At 41.5% G+C, this 19,659-nt stretch overlaps 1 protein-coding gene across 6 annotated transcripts in view; it reads right to left on the reverse strand.

Annotated features, from left to right (window-relative positions):
• PLCE1 (phospholipase C epsilon 1) overlaps nt 1-19,659 on the reverse strand; it is a 325,242-nt gene that overhangs the window by 56,121 nt on the left and 249,462 nt on the right. For 3 of the 6 annotated variants that reach the window (XM_045068712.1, XM_013054724.2, XM_045068713.1), the window contains 8 exons: nt 13,311-13,511; nt 11,791-11,908; nt 10,825-10,981; nt 7,648-7,770; nt 7,430-7,566; nt 4,326-4,564; nt 2,769-2,830; nt 2,521-2,686 (listed from right to left, as the gene is read on the reverse strand). In XM_045068712.1, the coding sequence (XP_044924647.1) occupies nt 2,521-2,686; nt 2,769-2,830; nt 4,326-4,564; nt 7,430-7,566; nt 7,648-7,770; nt 10,825-10,981; nt 11,791-11,908; nt 13,311-13,511 (1,203 nt within the window). The remainder of the gene's footprint in view (nt 1-2,520; nt 2,687-2,768; nt 2,831-4,325; nt 4,565-7,429; nt 7,567-7,647; nt 7,771-10,824; nt 10,982-11,790; nt 11,909-13,310; nt 13,512-19,659) is intronic. The other 3 variants (XM_004749638.3, XM_004749637.3, XM_013054725.2) reach the window with 3 other exon arrangements.

The following is a 19,659-nucleotide window of genomic DNA, read 5'->3' on the forward strand; positions in this document are numbered from 1 at the left end:
ATTTACCTTGCTGTCTAATCCTAGAACAGAGGCAAATAACCCATAAATTCCACTCTCCCATACCCACAGCAGTCATCAGTGATCAGTCACAACACACGTACCCCCTATCTCACAACCTCTTCAGGAAAGTGCTCTGGGAAGCACTACTGCTGAATTAGGTGAGATGATACCCATTTGCTCCCCTTGATGGGGAGCTGGCAGCAAAGATCCTGACACACGTGCTCAGGGTGCAGCTCCGTAATATTTGTGGGCAGCAACCTCTTCCTCCATAGACTGTCTTTGTAAACTATCTTTTGAAATTTTTTTTATTTTTAAAAAGGCTTTTATTTATTTTTTAAAAATATTTTATTTATTTATTTGACAGAGGGAGAGTGCGTAAGCAGTGAAGCAGCAGGCAGAGGGAGAGGGAGAAGCAAGCTCCCTGCTGACCAAGGAGCCTGATGCGGGACTCGATCCCAAGACCCTGAGGTCATGACCCGATGGCAGATGTTTAACCGACTGAGCCACTCAGGCGCCCTTCTTTGTGAACTATCTTAAGAGATTTCCATGTATTGGAAGAGTAAAGCATGTGGGAACACGCCAACTCACGGATTTAAAACTCCATATAATATTCGCAGGTGACAGCAATCCAGTACTGTGGGCGAGTGGCCTCTAGAGTTGTTGCAATGAAACTCAGCAGAACCCCTCTTATTTTAACTTTTTAAAATGAGGTCCTTGCTAGATTCTTCCCATTGCACAGCATGTAGACCCTAGTCTTCCCAGGTGACCTATCGCTCAGATCAAACCGATTCTGGGGCCTAAATTCCCAAGGCTAAGAGCTTCTTCCGGCAGCTACAGTATGTAGAGGTATGTTGCTGTGGGCTGAGGACTGTTGTGTCAAATGGTGACCACACTGGGGGAATGCTCGCTGACTGGCAGCTCAGGAGATGGTTTTTCAGCATGCAAAGGCAAAGGTCTTTCCGAAGTCTGTAAGACATTAAGACCTCCACACAGGGCTAGAAGAAGAAAACCGGGGCTGGAAATTCCAGGTGAGAACAGGGCTTTTCCTCCTTCCTGGTCCTCCGGTGGAGGATGGTGAGGAAGTAACTGGGAGGGCCGAGAGAGGGCAGAGGGTGGTAAGAAATAAACTACACGGGATCTTCACGCTGGGTTTAACCACGTCTGTGGGTCTATTTGAGGGGTTCTTGGGCCTCCTTAAAGGCTGTGATGATCTCTATTTGGGGTGTAATGCTAAAGGGTTAAAAAAAAACCTCTTAGAGGTCAAATAGGGAAGTGAGGTAGGAATTAAAGCTAGGACATTGGCCCCTGCACATTTTCCTGGGAGAAATCCACAGACACACTGCATGTATGCATGCGCGTGCGCACACACACATGGTTCACGTCTTTCTCCTAGAACTAGAACAATGGATTTCAAACTCCATTTTGACCTTGGAATTCTCTGTGCAAATGGAGGGTCATGTGCAAAGCACATAAGAAGAATAGGCCTTTAGCTACAGTGGGGATGGGGACCCCCCTACCCTTGCTTGTTCCTCTCAATTTCCCCGGCTGAGGTCTCCTGATAGAACTTCTATTTTGAAAATCACGACTCTAAGGACACCTCTTCATTTCATAATAAAAGTCTTTTAGAATTTAGCGTTTAAAATATAAATTCCATACTAGATAAGCTTTGGGACAGAAGTCTGACCCAGGCTTACAGATTATCTGGACTGATGTGGAGAACAAAGGAATCTCAACTCTGCTGGGTTTGTGTAAATGATGATAATTCTCATACTTGAACACCCTCCCTGCCCTACCCCTCACAACCACACATTTATATTCCCGGGCCTAGCCTCACTTTTCTTCCCGATGAACCCTTCTTGTAAGAGGTCAGAAAATAGGCAGCACAGATGAGAAAACTGCAAAAGATATAAAGAGGCAACTGACATGCAGATCACTGAGACGTGGTGTGAAGGTCAAAAGGATGTGCTTTTTCTAGTCCAGAGACCCTTATGAGTTTCCAAGAATGTTTGCATTCAGTGCCTACAGTCTTTGTAGATTTTCATTCCTGAAGTTGGTTACCGTAGACAGGGATGGACTGATTGTCTAACAAATTGTGAATGAAAATAAACAGTACTTTGGGATTAACTTCCTAGAAATTCTGTTGCATTTTCTATTATGCTTTCCCATTATAATACATTGATTTATTTAGCATTTAGTGAAACGATTAATTTTCCCATGGGAAAATCTAATTTTAGTAGGAGTAGGTCAGACTAAGTAGGATTTAAAAGCTATGAGTCTCAAACAAATACTTTTTTTTTTCCTTGTATAAGGGTTAAGTATAGATAGGAGGGAAAAAGAAAACAAAAAGAAGTAAAGAAAACAACTGTATGTATAGGCAGTTTTCCCATACATCATGTTTCCTCACATTCCCCACATAAAAGCTTGTAAGTTCTTCAAAGGAGTCGGGGTCAGGGTTTTGTGACTTTGGGGGTTATATCAATAAGGTTTAGTGGAAATCATATGCCACGTGCAATTCTGTACCTGACTGTAGAGTTCCACTGAGGACTCTCCTTTGAGCTGGTGGCCTGTGAGGTAGGTATTGTGTGAAGATTCAATGTAATAGTAGGACAGGGGCAGCTGCAAGTCTTTAATGTCTTCCTGTGACTCGTCATTTTTGGAGGCAAAATTATCTTTATCCATCAGAAACCTAGAGGAAATACATTTTCTTAGGTCTGCATGAGGAAAACAGATACTCTCAAATGATGGGCAAAAGAGATTTTAAAAGTTACCTTGCAAATCCCTCAAATGACAGTAGGCCCTGATGACACATACTAACGCTAGGCTCGAACTTCTGCAAGGGACACAAAGAGAGTGATATTTAGGTAAAGGAAACTAAGGGGAAAAAACCACCACATCATTTTTTAAAGCTGTTCTGTTTTCATCAGGAAACATCTAACCCAAATATTTGAACTAATTTTGTTATGCAGTGGTAAGAGGCAGTATTTTAGTCCCAAAGAAAACATTTATTATATGTGCGTTTATTATACGAAGCGTATTTATTTAAGAGAAAAAGGGAGAGCAAGGGAAAAGTCGAAGGCTGATTCATATGAGAACAGATGGTTGTCAGCATGTTCCAGGTGAACATGGGGATAAGCAGCTACCACAGAGCTGGGGAGAGACGAAATGAGACCAGTCACAGAGAGCACTCGGTACAGTGCTCCCAACACAATAGTAGTAGTAGTAGTAGAGTGAGCACTGGACCATGGGATCATAATCTTACATCGTTAGCATTTTCCGTGATCAGCTGCTGGGCAGAGAATCCACTCATTCCCAATCGGCTGACAAGGGAGGTTGGAACCCCAGACCCAGCCCGCTGTATATGGCCCGAATGAGGTCCCAGCCCGTCTCCTGCCACCCTCCTGAGGAAGCCATCATCATCTCTTGCCTGGCTACTGGGACGGCTTCCTACCCGGTCTCTCAGCTTCCACCTCATTCCCAGCACAGCTTACTTTCCAATGGGGCCAGCGGGACCTCTTGAATACATAAATCAAATCTGGTTACTCCCCTGCTCAAAAATTTCCAGTAGCTTCCCATGTCACATGGACTGAAGTCAAAGTTCTTACCGTGGCCTAAAACGCCCAGATGACTTGGCCCCTGCCCATCTGTCTGGAATCATGTCTACTGTTGTGCGTCTGGCTCACAGGGCTCCTATTCCACCAGCCATTTTGTTGTCTCGCTCCCATCTCTGTCTTTGAGTTCGCTACTCCCTGTCTGGAATGCTCTTTCCTCAGACCTTCACACGGCTTCTTGATTCAGGGCTCAGCCCCACTGTCACCTCCTCAGGGTGGCCTGTGCTTACTCCTTGCAGCCTCAAGCCTCACTGCATCCCCTGACTCTGCTTGAGTGTTTCAGAATCCATCAACACCTGAAATTACATTCTCTCTTTGTTTATTGTCTGCCTCACCCACTGGGTGAAGGCCAGAATGTGATCTTAGTTACTACTATATCCCACATCCTGGAACAGAGCTGGGCCCATAGAAGGAGCTAATAAATATTTGCTAAATGATCAAAGAGGTTGAAAACCTAGACGACTAATTTTATTATGTGCTAGGACAACAAGAAGGAACCATATACTGATTCCTTATAGCAGTCACCAAGAGAAGGCTTGCGATCTATGTTAACTGTATGTCAAGTAAGAACACATACACTTGGCATTTAATGAAACCCTTCTGTTTCTGCCCCAGACTTAACGGTTCTGGAAAGAAGTACAGAAACAGTATGTTTAGCAGAAAATAATTAGAACAGTCAGAGGCTTTACACACATGTGTGTACAAAATGGTACATACCTGAATGATACTGAGGATTTCATCGTAAGTGCAGTGCTCTCCCTGGCAGTTGACAAGGAAGTCATTGAGCTGGAGTATGCCGACCCCAAAGATGCCCAGAGACGTGCTCTCGACCCCAGTGCCATTAGTCACGATACTCGCAGCAGCAATGGCATCAGATATCTGCCTCTGGTTGTCTGACAGCTGCTGCTTACTCTTAATGAACAACCCCAAGTCCGAGACATTTCTGGTCAGTAAATCTGAAACAGAAGCACCCACAGAATATGCGCAAGCTAGCCAGAATCTTTCACAAAGTTCACTTTGGAGATAATGGTGTTGTGAAATTAGTCTCTTCACGCATCTGTCTACACAAGCCATCACACTCAGTGTTCATTCCTGGCTTCACGTAGTCGAGGGAATAAAAAAAATGAATCCAAGAATAAATTAAAGAAACCAAGAGAGAACGAGGTCAGTGATCTTGAAAGCCCATGAGCTCAGGGTATGAAAGGAGAACTAACTCCACATTCAGTTGGGGACTTTAGGCTGAGTTTGAACTTTGATTTTTGAGAATAACTACATTTTTACTTTTACAGATAGTGAAGATGAACCCTTAAAACTATAGTTGTTTTGTACTTCACAAGTGTAATTATAAACACTGGTGTGCAGGTTTCAGTGTGAAAATAAGTTTTCAGCTTATTTGGATAACTATCAGGGAATATAATTGCTGGATTGGATGGTAAGAGTGTATTTTTTTTTAAAGACTTTATTTATTTATTTGACAGAGATACATCACAAGCAGGCAGAGAGAGAGGAGGAAGCAGGCTCCCCGCTGAGCAGAGAGCTCGATGTGGGGCTTGATCCCAGGACCCTGGGATCATGACCTGAGCTGAAGGCAGAGGCTTTAACCCACTGAGCCACCCAGGCGCCCAAGAGTGTATTGTTTTGTTTTAATTTTTTTAAGATTTTATTTATTTATTTGACAGATAGAGAGTACAAGTAGAGCAGCCGGCAGAGGGAGAGGGAGAAGCAGACTTCCCGCTGAGCAGGGAGCCCGATGCGGGGCTGGATCCCAGGACCCTGAGATCATGACCCAAGCTGAAGGCAGCTGCTTAACTGACTGAGACACCCAGGCACCCCTGTATTAAATATATGTTTATAAAAAATAAAAAATTAAAAAAAAAAAAAGAAACTGACAAACCTCTTCCAAAGTGGCTGTACCATTTTACCTTTCCACCAGCCACGCTCCAGGTGTCCCACATTGGCACCAACCTTGGTATGGCCTTTTTAATTCTTGCCACTTTGGAAGAGAAGTTGGAAGTTTCTTACAGGGCTAAAGATAGGCTTGCCCATACGATCCAGCCTTCCCAGGTGTTTACCCAAAAGAGTTTACCCAAAAGAGTTGAAAGATTATGTCCACACAAAACTTGCCCACAAATGTTTATAGTGTCTTTATTCATAACTTCTAACACTTGGAAGCTGCCAAGATATTCTTCAAAAGGTGGACGGATAAACACCTGGTGGTATTATTATTATTCAGTGATATTCAGTGATATTCAGTGAGTATTATTCAGTGATAAAAAGAATGAACTATTGAGCCATGAAAAAAACATAGGGGAACCTTAAATACATATTCCTTAGAGAAAGAAGCCAATGTGAAAACACTACATACAAACTGTGTGATTCCAATGATATGACATTCTGGAAGAGACAAAACTAGGGGGACAGTAAAAAGGGGTTCAGAGGGAAGGTGGGAAGAAAGACCAGGTGGAGAACAGGGGATTTTTTTTTAAGACATCAGAACTATTTTGTATGACACTATAATGGTAGATATGGGTCATTATACTTTTGTCAAAACCCACAGCTTGTACAACACAGTGAACACTAAACTATGGGCTTCAGCTAATAAAAATAAATTGGTATTAGCTAAACTGTCACAAATATAGCATGCTAATAATGCAAGATATTAATAATAGGAAAAACGTTATATGTGTGTGGGGGGAGGGTACGGTGGACCCTTGAACAACACAGGTTTGAACGGTGAGGGTCCACTTGTATGCAGATCTTTTCAATAAATGTAGTATAATACTGTAAATGGATTTTATCCTCCCTATGATTTTATTCATAAGAATTACTTTTCTCTAGCTTATTTAACTATAAGAATATAGTATACACACACACATATATATACAAAATATGGATTAATCAACTTCTCGTTATGTTATCAGTAAGGTTTTTCTGATCAAGACCAGGCTATTAGTAGCTAAGTTCGGGGAAGTCAAACGTTAACATGTGGATTTCTGACTGTCTGGAGGAGCACTGGCACCCGTAACACTTGCCTTGTTCAGGAGTGAACCATGTATGGGAATTCTATACCTTCCAATCATTTTTCTGTAAACCTCAAACTTCTCTAAAAAGATGCTTATTAATTTTTTAACGAGCGTAACTACTTGACTAATCCACAGTTGCCCACATTCTGTGACTAGAGTTGAAAAGGTTAATAGTCTAAGTTGAGGACAATGGAGGTTTTTGAGTAATAAAAGAGCAACTGTATGAAAGAGGACAGTTTGTTTTTGCCCCTTTGTGCTTCTTGTCTCCCAAGAGAACAGAATAGAAAACTAACAGGCTTACAGTGTATGAGCGGTGGTGATCGTAGTGGTGGTGGTGAGTGGGGCACAGGAGGCACATTCCAGTTTACACTCGGAAAAGTGTCCTGAATGTTGAGCAGGAGAAGCTCACTAAAGGTCTCCTTGTCAAAGGGCAAGCAACTCCCACTCTGATGAGTACCCATCAGCCCACCGGCAGGGACGCCTAGGTGATGCACCACATACCTACTGCACATTGGACGTGGATGGGAGAGGGTTTCTGACTATCAGAAGGACTGGAAGGCTCTGTGCATTAAATATTCCAGAATGCCTAGACAGACTCACACAATGATGAATTTCCTTGCCTAAAATGCCAACGGTACCCATTCTCTAGGCAACCTGAAGGAATCCTAAAAGTGTTCCTCCACACTTCAGGTAGCAGCACACCCCGTGGGACAGGATGAGGGTCTGTGTGATGGGATCTCTAACCTTCGTTTTAAGATAGAAAGGTCTCCACGGGAAATGGCACGGGGTTGCACAAACCTAGGTCAGGCTGAAGATCACTGGTGTTTTCGTCGATGGTTAGGTTGGTGTAGAGAGGGGCTGACTCGGAGCCGGCTCGGCTGCAGGGCACGGCGTAGATGTCAAAGAGATCCTTTAGGTCCTTACGGCTCCTCACGCTGGGTGGGGCGTGGAAAACACATTGAGTATTGTCATGGAAACGTGGGGCTGAGAGAGCATAAGAAGGAAGCCTGCCCTACCTGAATGATTTGAACAGCTCAACAAATTCAACGAAACTCATGTTACTGTCGGAAACCATGAAGCTCTGAAAACCCTTCATTCCTCCTTTGATCCTCCCGTGCCAGCTGCTGCTGCTCCAAGCACTGCAACAAAGACGGGAACTTAACAGGCACACCGGGGCTGCAGTATCCTCCCGCCCCAATAGACGCCCTCCGAAGGGCAACGCGAGCCAAAAAGTGGACTGCAAGTCATTTAAACCGGAGGCTCTTTTCCGGACTCTGTTTTCATTTCTCTCAAAATTAATCTATACGGTGTCAGAGTAAATAGGACATATGATACAGTGAAACCACTTTATGTTTATAGCCTATGTAATAAGGCCACAAGGCACAAGGCTAAGGTTAATATCCTCCCACTAATCAAAACAGTTCTTTGAAATCACAGGTTAGTGGGACCAAAGAACTTAAATGCAACGTTTCTGAAGAAAAGGCATTTTTTCAAAATTGCCTATGCTTTTTCAAAAGCGTAACCTATGGAAAAATTTGCACGTTCTTTCCCATAGTCTGAATTACGTTTAAGAGCAAAGTCCTGAACATATCAATGTCTTCTCTTTTTCCTTTCTTAACCAGTTATTAGATGAAAACAAGGAAGGACTTTTAATACTAACGGAAAATGTGAGTCACAAAAATATTAAGAATGGAAAAAAGCCAATTCTGCCTAGAATATATCTGCACCTGCCAAGGCTGTATATTCAATATAAAAATATCAGTCCACTCGGTCAAAAGCTCAGTCTAGCTGTTTCATAACACTTTTCTTTTCTATACTGGTTCCTTACAGGATAATATAAGAAATGTTTTGATTGGTTTTTGGTCACATCAATAACCAGGATCTTTTTTTTTTCTTGCTTATTTTTGTTTTCTTGTGCTTTATCTTTTTTTACTTTCAAAATATTTGCAATATGTAAGAAAATATACGGAATACTATAATGAACAGCCAGTTTATCCGAAATCTTGCTAATAGTGTTTATTCAAGGAAAATTATTTTGTGTTGACATCTGAAAGCACTCTCTACAAGTATTACAAAAGATGGATTTGTCATTGTTTGTAGGCAAGCGTGTCGATCCCCAAAGTGTTGTTAGAAACAGAGGTTGGAGGTTCAGGAAGAGGAAAAGGTCTGATAAAGTCGGTCATTTGCATTAAGCAGTTATGTTCCCTGTCTTCTTCCCTTCTTGTTCCGTGTCAGCCACTGTCAGCAGGAGCCCTTCTCTTCTAGACTTTAGGAAACTCTGTCCACTCTCTCTCCTTCCAGGGCTCAGCCTCGCTTTCTCCCTGAACAGCATTTGGGCTAATTTTTCTTTCCTTGCCTTATCTTTTCGGTTTCCCTGGTGGGCACTGACCCCTGTCCTGTGGGAAGGGCTGATGATCTTGTCTCTGGCATGTTAGTTGCAACTCTTTGAAAAGATTTCCCTCCCTTACTCTGTCCGTCCCATTCCTCCCATTCCTGCTCGTAAGGGATCGAAATAAAGGAAAAGCCACTTCATCCAAGTTCTTTGGCTACTTTATTTACCCAGCATACTGTAGAGGCTGAAATATAAAGAATTCTGATTCTATGTAGCTTTTCATTTTGTTACAAACCTAAACTTGCAGAAAAGTTACGAGAGTGGTACCAAGAATTCCCATGTACTTTTGACCCAGCTTCACAAAGTGCAGAAATCTGAATGTATAAAGCATAACTTATGTTCATTATTCACATTGTGAAAGAAAGTTTCCCTTTAAAAGATGATTTACTGTGGGTTCTTATCAGTAGCAAACTTCCTTGAGAGAGAGAAAGAGAGAGAGAGAGAGAGAAATTGTGTGTGTGTATGTGTGTGTGTGTGTGTGTGTGCAAGTGTGTTATTAACATTTCCAAAGCCAGTGTCTGCACAGACCCATTTCCTCCTACTACTCCTCTGTTTGATAAAGAGTGCCTGTTTTATCTTGGTTCTGTCTGGAACCTCTGCATTTCTTAAACTGTTTGGGGGGTTGAGGGAAATGGTATGGCATTCTAATTCCTTTGTTATGCTTTCCTAATATTATTTCATATTATTATTTTCTAATAATATTTCATCTGAAATATTATTTCATCTAGATGTTGTTTCAAATTTGTACTTCACATGAACCTTATAAAATAATTTACTATAATACCAGCTTTAGAATTACATACCTTAACATACCCAACTTGCTCTAATACATTCGTTTCTCCAGACATGTGTATCTTGTCTTACATAAGAGAAGAGTATTAAATATATTTTATCTAACAGCAAAGGATAAGGTAGCTTACGTTAAAACTTACTTTATTCCTCAGAGCAATGATAGCCAACAATTTTTTGCAATGATAGAAATGTTCTCTGTCTCACTGCATTCCAGTACCACCAGCCACTTGTAGCATAGAACACTTTTAATGTGCATAGTGTGACTGAGGAACTGAATTTTAAATTTTATTTAGTTTTAATGGATTCAAAATCGAATTTAAATAGACATCTTTCTTTTTCCCCCATGGCCAGCGGCTACTCTATTTGACAAGGCAACTTTAGAAAATCAAAGTTTGGGTTGTGTTAGCACTCCTGACCTTTGAAGGATTGGTCTGTCATACGATTAGCATATAGTAATAGCATATAGTAATTAGCATATAGTAAGTATATAGTAAGTAAGTATAGTAAGTAGTAAGTATATATATATAGTAAGTAGCATATAGTAATAGTATGTATATAGTATATATATACATATAGTAATAGTAAGTATTAGTAATAGTAATTAGTAATTAGTAATATTTATTAGTAATAGTAATTAGTAATATAGTAATAGTAATTAGTAATAGTAATCACAATAGTATATAGTAATTAGTAATAGTAAGTATAGTAATATAGTAATAGTAATATAGTAATAGTAGTAGTAATATAGTAGTAATAGTAGTAGTAGTACTGCTACTACTACTAGTAATATATAGTAATATAGTAATAGCAAGCAGAGTAATGCAAGAAGATAGGAGTGTAAAATCAGGAAAATTAGAAGCTTTTAAAAATTGGGGGTTTTTCAGTTTTCAATTTAATTGTTAAGTCAAAATTAGAGAAAGTCTTTCCACAGAGCACTAAAAAATGATGCCCTTCTACATAACTTGAATGATGTGAAGGGTCCTTGTGTTTTATCATGTTAAGGCCCCACCTGGACAGGCTCTTGTTTGAAGAAGACAGCACAGGGGAAGACACTGGCCTGATGGGAGATGATACTCCAGCAGACAAGTTGGGGGACCCAGCCGTGGTCAAGGAGTGGGCTCTTCTGGAAGGCAGAGTGTTAGGAGGGCTCATGACGGCATTTGCCTCTGTGAGAGAGAAACAGAGAAACCAGACAATGACGCCAGGTTATCCTTTCCCTAGAAATCAAAGAAACATCAAAGCTGCTTCTGAATGTCTGAGCAAATCCACCTAGCCGGCAATTTCTATGCAAGAAGTATCAAAATATTCTGATGAGTGGACTCATGTGGTGGGTTCTCAACCTTGGCTGCACATCAGAATCATTTGGGGCTTAAAAATACAGAGATGTTCAGGTCCCAGCCAGAAAGTGTTGGACTTGGTTGGGGCTGGGGTGCTGCCAAGGCATCCAGATATTAAAAAAAAAATCATCTTGCCATGGTTGAGAATCACTGGTCTGGTCTTGTCTCATCCACCACATTGTATTTTGTATATCTCATATCCTCTGTCCATGAGGCCAAGTTAATTAGTGAGAATTTTCTTTCAAGCACACTGAGCTTCCAGAAGTACCTCTTAGGTTCCACTTCCTAGTTAACTGCAAAGATAACTGTATTTAACAAGACAGTTTTGTTAAGAATGTCCACTGTAGGGGTGCCTGGGTGGCTCAGTGGGTTAAGCCACTGCCTTCGGCTCAGGTCATGATCTCAGGGTCCTGGGATCGAGTCCCGCATCAGGCTCTCTGCTCAGTGGGGAGCCTGCTTCCCTCTCACTCTCTCTGTCTGCCTCTCTGCCTACTTGTGATCTCTGTCAAATAAATAAATAAAATCTTAAAAAAAAAAGAATGTCCACAGTACTTAAATCATAATGGAAAACCAAATGCATATTTTCCCTATAAAATAATAATTAAAAAAAAATCTTAGATGTCAGTATGGGGCTTTACCGGATTCTTCTTGCTCATTCACGTCTTGAGGGTCTGAACCACTCCGACTGCGACTCTCCCTCTGCATTTTGGCCTTCCGCGTGGCCATCTCGTCATCAGCTGCCTCTCCACTCTCACCCTGGGAACACACACGTGCCAACAGTCTTTGTCCTGGGTTTCTCTCCCTCTGGGCACTGCTGCGGCTCAGGCAAGTCCCTATTTTCTGACTGCCCCACCTTCTACATGCCCCCACCCCAAATCAGTACAGACCCCTGTGAGGGCTGACCCAGGAATCTCATGTTACACGGGCGCACTTGTTTTTCTGGATACAGCAGCATTTCCCGGGGAGGGGGCTGATAAAAGCAGACACACAACCTCTGGCATCTCTGCATAGAGACCAAATTATGAAGCCAACAAAGGTTGGCTTAGACATCAATGGCCTCCCATATGCAAAGTGTGGGACTTTTTCTAGATAACCATGGAGAAACTACCTTACCGTGTTATAGTGATAATCTCTATATAATGTATTATAGAATGTATAGTGGTAACTAACCAAATATTTTCTGCCATGGTAAAAACCATAAAGTCCACCACTTCAACCATTTTTAAGTGTACAGTAGGGTAATGCTAACTCTATGTACCTTGTTGTGCAACAGGTCTCTAGAATGCTTTCTTCTTATAAAACTGAAGCTCTGGACGCAATGAAAAACGGATTCCCCTTGGCCAGTCCCCCAGCCCCTGGCACCCACCATCCTACTTTCTGTTTCTCAGAGTTTAACCACTCTAGGTACCACATCTAAGTGGAATCATGCAGCATTTGTCCTTTCGTGACTGGCTCATTGCACTTAGGGTAATGACCTCAAGGTTCACCCAGGATTTCCTTCTTTTTACAAGGCTGACTGAATGCTATTCCATTGTATGTATACCTCACCTTTCCTTGATCTTTCAATTGTGGACATTTCGTTTGCTTCTCTTGATACTATGTTTTAAGTTGTGTTCTACATTGAGCAGTTTGGCTCTCGAAGACCTTCCCAATGGGATCCCTGGTCTTTTCAGCCTTTGCTTCCCCCGACAGAGCCTCTACTCCAGCGTGGACCACGAACCCAGAACTGTGTGTGCTTCCCTGAACAAGCCCAGTCTTTCGTGCCTCCCTCCTGCCTCCTCTGCCAGAAATCCTCCCTGCCAACTCTGCCCTCGGCATTGTCGCTCTGATCCTTCAAGACCCATCTGTCAGCTTCCCTGGGAAGCCTCTCCTGCCTGTGTCCTGGCCCTGGATCTTCTTTATGTCTCCACCCACAGCACTCTGTAGATGGCTTCACCGTGACTCCTACTGAGTGCTCACTGTTGGTAGCCCCTGACGTTTTTGGGTGTTGACACAATTCCTGACACTAGGCCTGGCACCAGGAGGTGCCTGGTAAGCACTTGCATTTCGTTTGTTTCATTCTGTCCGCACCCCAAATGTGCTAAGGTAGTTTCTGGTGTTGTCGACCATAGGACAGTGCTGGATGATTGGGTCTGAGGCGCCATAAATAACACTCTACCCGTATAAGGATTTTCTTCTTTTTCTTGGTGGTGCTTATGCCCAGTGTGTTGTTCCTCTGCACACTGGGCTTCTCAGCACTCTTCGCAGATGTCCCAGGGCTGGGGTTGCGTGTACTCCATCGCCGGCCACCGAACAGCTCCACAGCGTGAGCCAAAGTTGGGCCTTCATACCGTCCGTCCTCCTGTAAAAGAGCCACATTCTGAACACATGAGGAGACAGCAATCAGTGCGGAGGTCCACAGATGAATGGCTTCTAGTAAATCCCCAGAGGTGGAGGAGCACAGGCAGTTAGGGCGGACTAGAGGTCTGGCCACCCAAGTGGCTCTGTCCTAGCTGTCAGGACTCTCTGTAGGGAGTCTCATCACATCCTGTTGTCCTGGTCACATCCTGCTGAGTTCCAGGGATGTGCTTTCCGGGGGGCCACGGGCAAGTGGGATGACAACAAACTTCCCTTCCCAGTTTCAGAGGTTACATTCCAGAATGGCCACTGTAGGAATATCAGGAAGACGCACTTGCAAATTAGGGCTTTGGAGGACTGAGCATGTGTATGTGTGTATCTACTAAGTAAGATCAAATTCTATTTGTATTGCCTCATCCTAGGTTTTTTGTTTTTTTATTGTTGTTTGTTTTTTATCTACTTTGATGCCTGGGACAGTCTGATTTGCAATACAGAGTATGTGGCATACCTGGAATTCACTCCAGAGGGCTCTGGGGAGATAACCACGGAGGGAACATATTATTAAATACTTGGCACACACCTGGAACTAAAGTAACATTATGTGTCAACAACCACACTTGGTAAAATAAATAAGGAAATAGTTGGGCTGCTGTCCTCTAGAGTGCCTGATACCCAAGGACAGAGAGCCCAGGGCACTCAGAACACCACGCATACAATGTTGCTGTGAGCATGGAGAAGATTCCTAAGCCGCAGCATGCTTCCTGACAGCTGCTTCTCACCAGGTAATGCGGAGTCATGTGCCTTGGGGAGCAGCAGAGACTTACTCATTAAACAACCACCAACAATTCTCCAAGTCAGGGAGGCCAGTTAATAAAACTACAAAAAGTCACGTGCGAATTAAAGCCAACATGAGTGATATTTCATAGATTGTATAAAATGGACCTTTTAAAATTAATTTTCATAATTTACTGTCTTTACTTTCTGCAAGCTCTTAAGGCCAGTCCTCCTCTGCAACTCCAAAGAGGTGCTTGTAAATAGGTTTTACTTTGTTGTAAGTGCTCTTTGAAAAACAAAGTATGTGTGTGTGCGTGTGCACGCATGTGCAAGTGTCTGTGTGTGCGCGTGTGAGACTGTGTGGATCTGTGTGTGTGCGCGCATGTGAGTGTGTGTGTGCGTGCTTGCTCCTTCACCCTAATGTTCAATAGCTATCTCATTTTAAGACTTGAGTTGTGCATACCCATAATACATTATAGGTTTATAAAAAAATTAAAAAATAAAGTTTCCTTAACACAAAATATAATCATTGTAAATTATAATGAAATCTCACAATTAAAAAGCCTGGTTCTAAATTAAAAAAAAAAAAAAAAGCTTGCATTGTGACCTCCCACCTCCTGCATCCTGTTATGGATCCCAGGATGCTGAGTGAGTGGGATGCTTGATGTGGGAAATCTTTTGGTGATCTCTGATGGATATCTGGGATTTATGCATGCCCATTAATCATTTCTCTTTTCTCTAACCATACCCCAATTTTACTATATATCTTTCCCACAGGATACAGTCTTTTTTTTAAAAAAAATGTATTTATTTAAGAGAGAGAGAGAGTATGCATGAGCTGGGCAGCGAGGGACAAAGGAAAAGGGAGAAGCAGACTCCCCACTAAGCAGGGAGCCTGATGCGGGGCTCAAACCCAGGACCCTGAGGTCATGACCTGAGCGGAAGGCAGGCACTTAACCCACCAAGCCACCCAGGTGCCCCTGGATTCAGTCTGGAGTCTATCAATCAAGGTGAAACATGGTACCTTGACCAATGGTTGGCATAAGATCCAAATAAGCCAATTAGAATCTCTCTTCCTGGAAAATGAATCTTGAATACAGTGCTACTGAGAATGAAGAAGGTTGGAGATCATTCCTTCCTGATAGAGGGCATGCTCCCTGTGAACAAGCTGCTACAACTGACTTCAAAGTAGAATCAACATTTCATGCCACAATTTCATAAATAAATTTTAACTACCTTATCGAATATTGCATTTTGGAAGAAATTTTGTAAAAATTTTATCTATGGGTTTTGACTAAAACTTTGAAAATTTAATAGATCCCATCATTAAAACTTAAAACTTCTGCTCTGGAAAAAACATTGTCAAGAGAATTAGAAGACCAGCCACAGATGGGGAGGAAATGTTTGCAAAAGAAACATCTGATAAAGAATGGTTATCCAAAATATACAATGAAAACTTAAAACTCAACAATAAGAAAACTAACAACCCAATTTAAAAAAGTCCAAAGATCTCAACAGACACTTCACCAAAGAAGAGATACAGATGGAAATTAAGCATATGAGAAGCTGTTTCATGTCATACAGCATCAGTGAACTGCAAATTAAAATAAGATACTCCAACACCTATTAGAATGGCAAAAATCAAGAACACTGACACCACCACATTCTGGGTAGGGATGTGGGGTAACAGGAATAAGGATTCATTCTAGTATGAAAGCAAAATGGCCACTCTGGAAAGCAGTGAGGTGAGGCAGTTCCTTACAAGAGTAAGGGTTCTTTTACCATACAATCCAGCAGTCATGCTCCTTGGTTGTTATCCAAAAGACTTGAAAACTTAAGTCCACACAGAGACCTGAACATGAAATATTTACAGCAGCTTTATTCATAATACCAAAACTTGGAAGCAACCAAGATGTCCTTCAGTAGGTAAATGGATAAATAAATTGTGGTACATCCACACAATGGAGTATTACTCAGCAAGAAAAAGAAATGAGCTATCAAGTTATGAAAAGACATGGAGGAATCTTAACTGCATAACACTAAGTGAAGGAAGCCAATCTGAAAAGTATGATTGTATGATTCCACCCATATGACATTCAGAAAAAAGCAGAACTATGGAGACAGTAAAAAGGTCATTGGTTGCCGGGGTGGGGGGAGGGGGTGGGTAGGGTGAGGTAAAGTGGAAGGAAGAGATGAATAGGCAGGGGACAGAGAATTTTTAGGGTAGTTAAAATATTCTATGTGATATTATAATTATCAATATATGTTATTATATATTTATACAAACCTATACAATATACAGCACCAAGAATGAATCCTCAGGTAAACTGTGGATTTGGGGTGACTGTGATATATCCACGTAGACTTATCTTTTGTAAAAAATGTGCCATTTTACTGAGTGATGTTGACAAGTGGGGGCCACTTATTTATGCATGGGGGGCAGGAGGCTTATGGGAAAATCTCTGTACATTCTTCTCAATTTTATTGTGAAACTATAACTGCTTTAAAAAAAAGGAAATCTTTAATAAAAAAAATTTACTAGACCCATACCATGTATATATAAAAGAATCAGCCTCTACTGCTTGGGTATTTCTAAATTCAGAACATCCTAACATGGGTCAAGCTTTACTTTTAATAGAAATATTTCAGGCCTGGAAAAGGCACATGCCTTTGTTTAATCTTTAAAGGAGACTTTCTGGGAACTGAAATATAGTTTGACTCTTTTTCATTTTGTAAAAAACAATAACGTTGGTTGGGAATGCATGAAGGATGTCCCTTCTCTTTTCAATTTGGGAGAAGATCTACTGTGAGTGAAACTATATTCTCAGTTTTAGAAAAGTTCCATTAAAAAAAAAAAAGATTTTATTTATCTGTCAGAGATAGAGAGCGAGCGAGAGCACAAGCAGGAGGAACGGCAGGCAGAGGGAGAGGCGGCTGCCTGCTGAACAGGGAGCCAAAAGACAAGAAACAGTGACATTTGTAATGAAGCCAGGAAATATAGGAAAATAAAAGAAGTTCACGTGGACATTAGGATCATGAAACCGATTCCTTAAAATAGTATTCATGCACTTTGGCCTCTTTGCATTATCTTCACACATGATATTTTGGAGACTGTTTAACTGATCTAATCCTTTGAATAAAATCCCTTTTTCCCCTTGAAGACAGCCAAAATCTGTTTCTGTTTTTTACAACCAAAGTTCACCTGAGAACCCTCCTTTGAACCTTTTCAGATTCCCAGAGATCTTTCCAAACACCCAGGATTATGGGTTCTTAGCTCTGCTCATGCAACCTCAGGCCAAAGCTCATGATACCAGTCTTTGTCCCACACCACACATCAAATCTCTGGGGCTTACTTTCTTTTATTTTCCTGCATTCCTAGGGTTTATTACAAACATTACTGTATCTTTTTGTCTTTTGCTTTATCTCCTGTTACTATTTCCATTAGATCAAATACATTTACTAGTACTAAAATACTTGTATTAGAAAGCATGGGGTTCCTGGGTGGCTCAGTTGGTTAAGCGTCTACCTTTGGCTCAGGTCATATTCTCAGGTCCTGGGATTGAGCCCTGCATTGGGCTCCCTACTTAGTGGTGAGCCTGCTTCTCCCTCTCCGTCTGCTTCCTCCCACTCACGCTTTTTCTCAAACACATAAAATTAAAAAAAAAAAAAAAAGCAGCTTCATATACATTCATCACACAAGAAGACTCAGATGTTGGAAAGATTATTTTCTTTTATTCTTTTGAAGATTTATTTATTTATTTTAAGGGTGGTGGGGGGAGCAAAATGAGAGGGAGAGAGAGTCTTAAGCCAAGCTGAGAACTCAGCTGAGGTTCTGTGCTGAGCATGGAGCCCGACACGGGGCTCAATCTCATGACCCGGAGATCAGGACCTGAGCTGAAACCAAGAGTCGATACTCAACCAACTGAGACACTTTCAGGTGCCCCAGAAAGATTATTTTCTATATAAGTCCTTCCCAAACTGGGGATAAAGAAATACTCTTTATCTGTTAACATAAATTTGGAAGAACTCACAATTGTTCATAAATTTCTTAAATGCACAGATACATTTAAATTCTTTTTTTTTTTTTTTTTTTTTTGTACCTTAGGACTTCTCAGGAGCCTTAAGTGTGCTAAGAAGTATTATAAATCACCAAGAGGGCATTTAACAGGATGCCTATTTGACATTTAACAGGATGCCAGGTACCACACTGGCAGCACCTTTTTGATGTTCTCTGAGACAATGTGGGAGCTGGTCTACATATGGGAAAATAACAATTTGCTAACCTTTCCACTTAAAAAAAATTAAACAAACAAACAAAAAAAGTCCCGAGGGTGTGTTTCTGAGATATGTTGCCTCACCTGCCTGGGTGGCTCATGCACAATAATGTTTTGAGGAAGACCATTGCCTGTGTTTTCAGAAGTGACAGAGGTATATGGAGCTGTTTTGCCTTTACAAGGTAAGGGCTTGTTTCCAAGTAGCGGGAGAGGGAGGGGGCCAGGAGTGTAGCTGTGTTTGTAACCAGGAAGGACTAAGCTGGCTCCAAGTCACTTCCTCTGTTTCTGCTCCAGCAGAGCATTTTACCTCTTCTGCTATTCCTGGTCTCAGCCGATGCCTCCTTTAGCAAAAACTGTAGGTTGCCAGGGTGAATGAGAAACCAAGTATGCCTTAGGTATTAATTTAGTTACTTTAGGCTCTAAGATTGGAAGGGAAACAAATGAAGCCGATAAACCATGTCAGGTTTGTGACCATGATTGTAACTAAGCTCAGAGCTTTGGTTTATGTCCAGGTTGCATGGATTTGTATGATTCTGCAAGGCTGAGGGATGATTATAATTAAAGATTAATATTTACAATAGCTCCTGAAGACCTTTTTTCCAAGCAGCTGACCACACTGGACTCTCCCTGTGGAATGGACAGGAAGCTCGTATTTTGGTTTCTGTTTTAGGAGGAGTTAACTGAAACAGGCTTTTTGCTGTGCAGTCCTAGTATCACTGTGTAGATAGGACTATGGGCTTATTAATCAATTAATAAATCAGTATTCAGGATATGCTCTCTACTCATAAATGTTGCACATATCCATATGTGCAATATCTATGTATCTATCTATGTATCTATGTATCTATCTATGTATCTATCTATCTATCATCTATCTATCCCCTTACCAATAGCCTGGGGGGGATGTCTTTGCTGGTGGGAAACATGTTAGAACCATGAAATCAGTCATTTGAGTAATTTAAATTATTGTTAAATTATAGTTCTATTTGTTCAGTGACACTAGTAAAAAAGATAATGTTTTTGCCAAAAGATAGAAAAGCATAACAAAGAAAAACTGAATACTCAGTTACAACTCATTTGGCAGCGCCATCAATGGTGTCCCCTCGTGGCAGGTTTTTGACT

This window comes from Mustela putorius, unplaced genomic scaffold (genome assembly GCF_011764305.1).
Source record: "Mustela putorius furo isolate JIRA1106 unplaced genomic scaffold, ASM1176430v1.1 tig00003909_pilon_pilon_pilon, whole genome shotgun sequence".
NCBI lineage: Eukaryota > Metazoa > Chordata > Mammalia > Carnivora > Mustelidae > Mustela > Mustela putorius.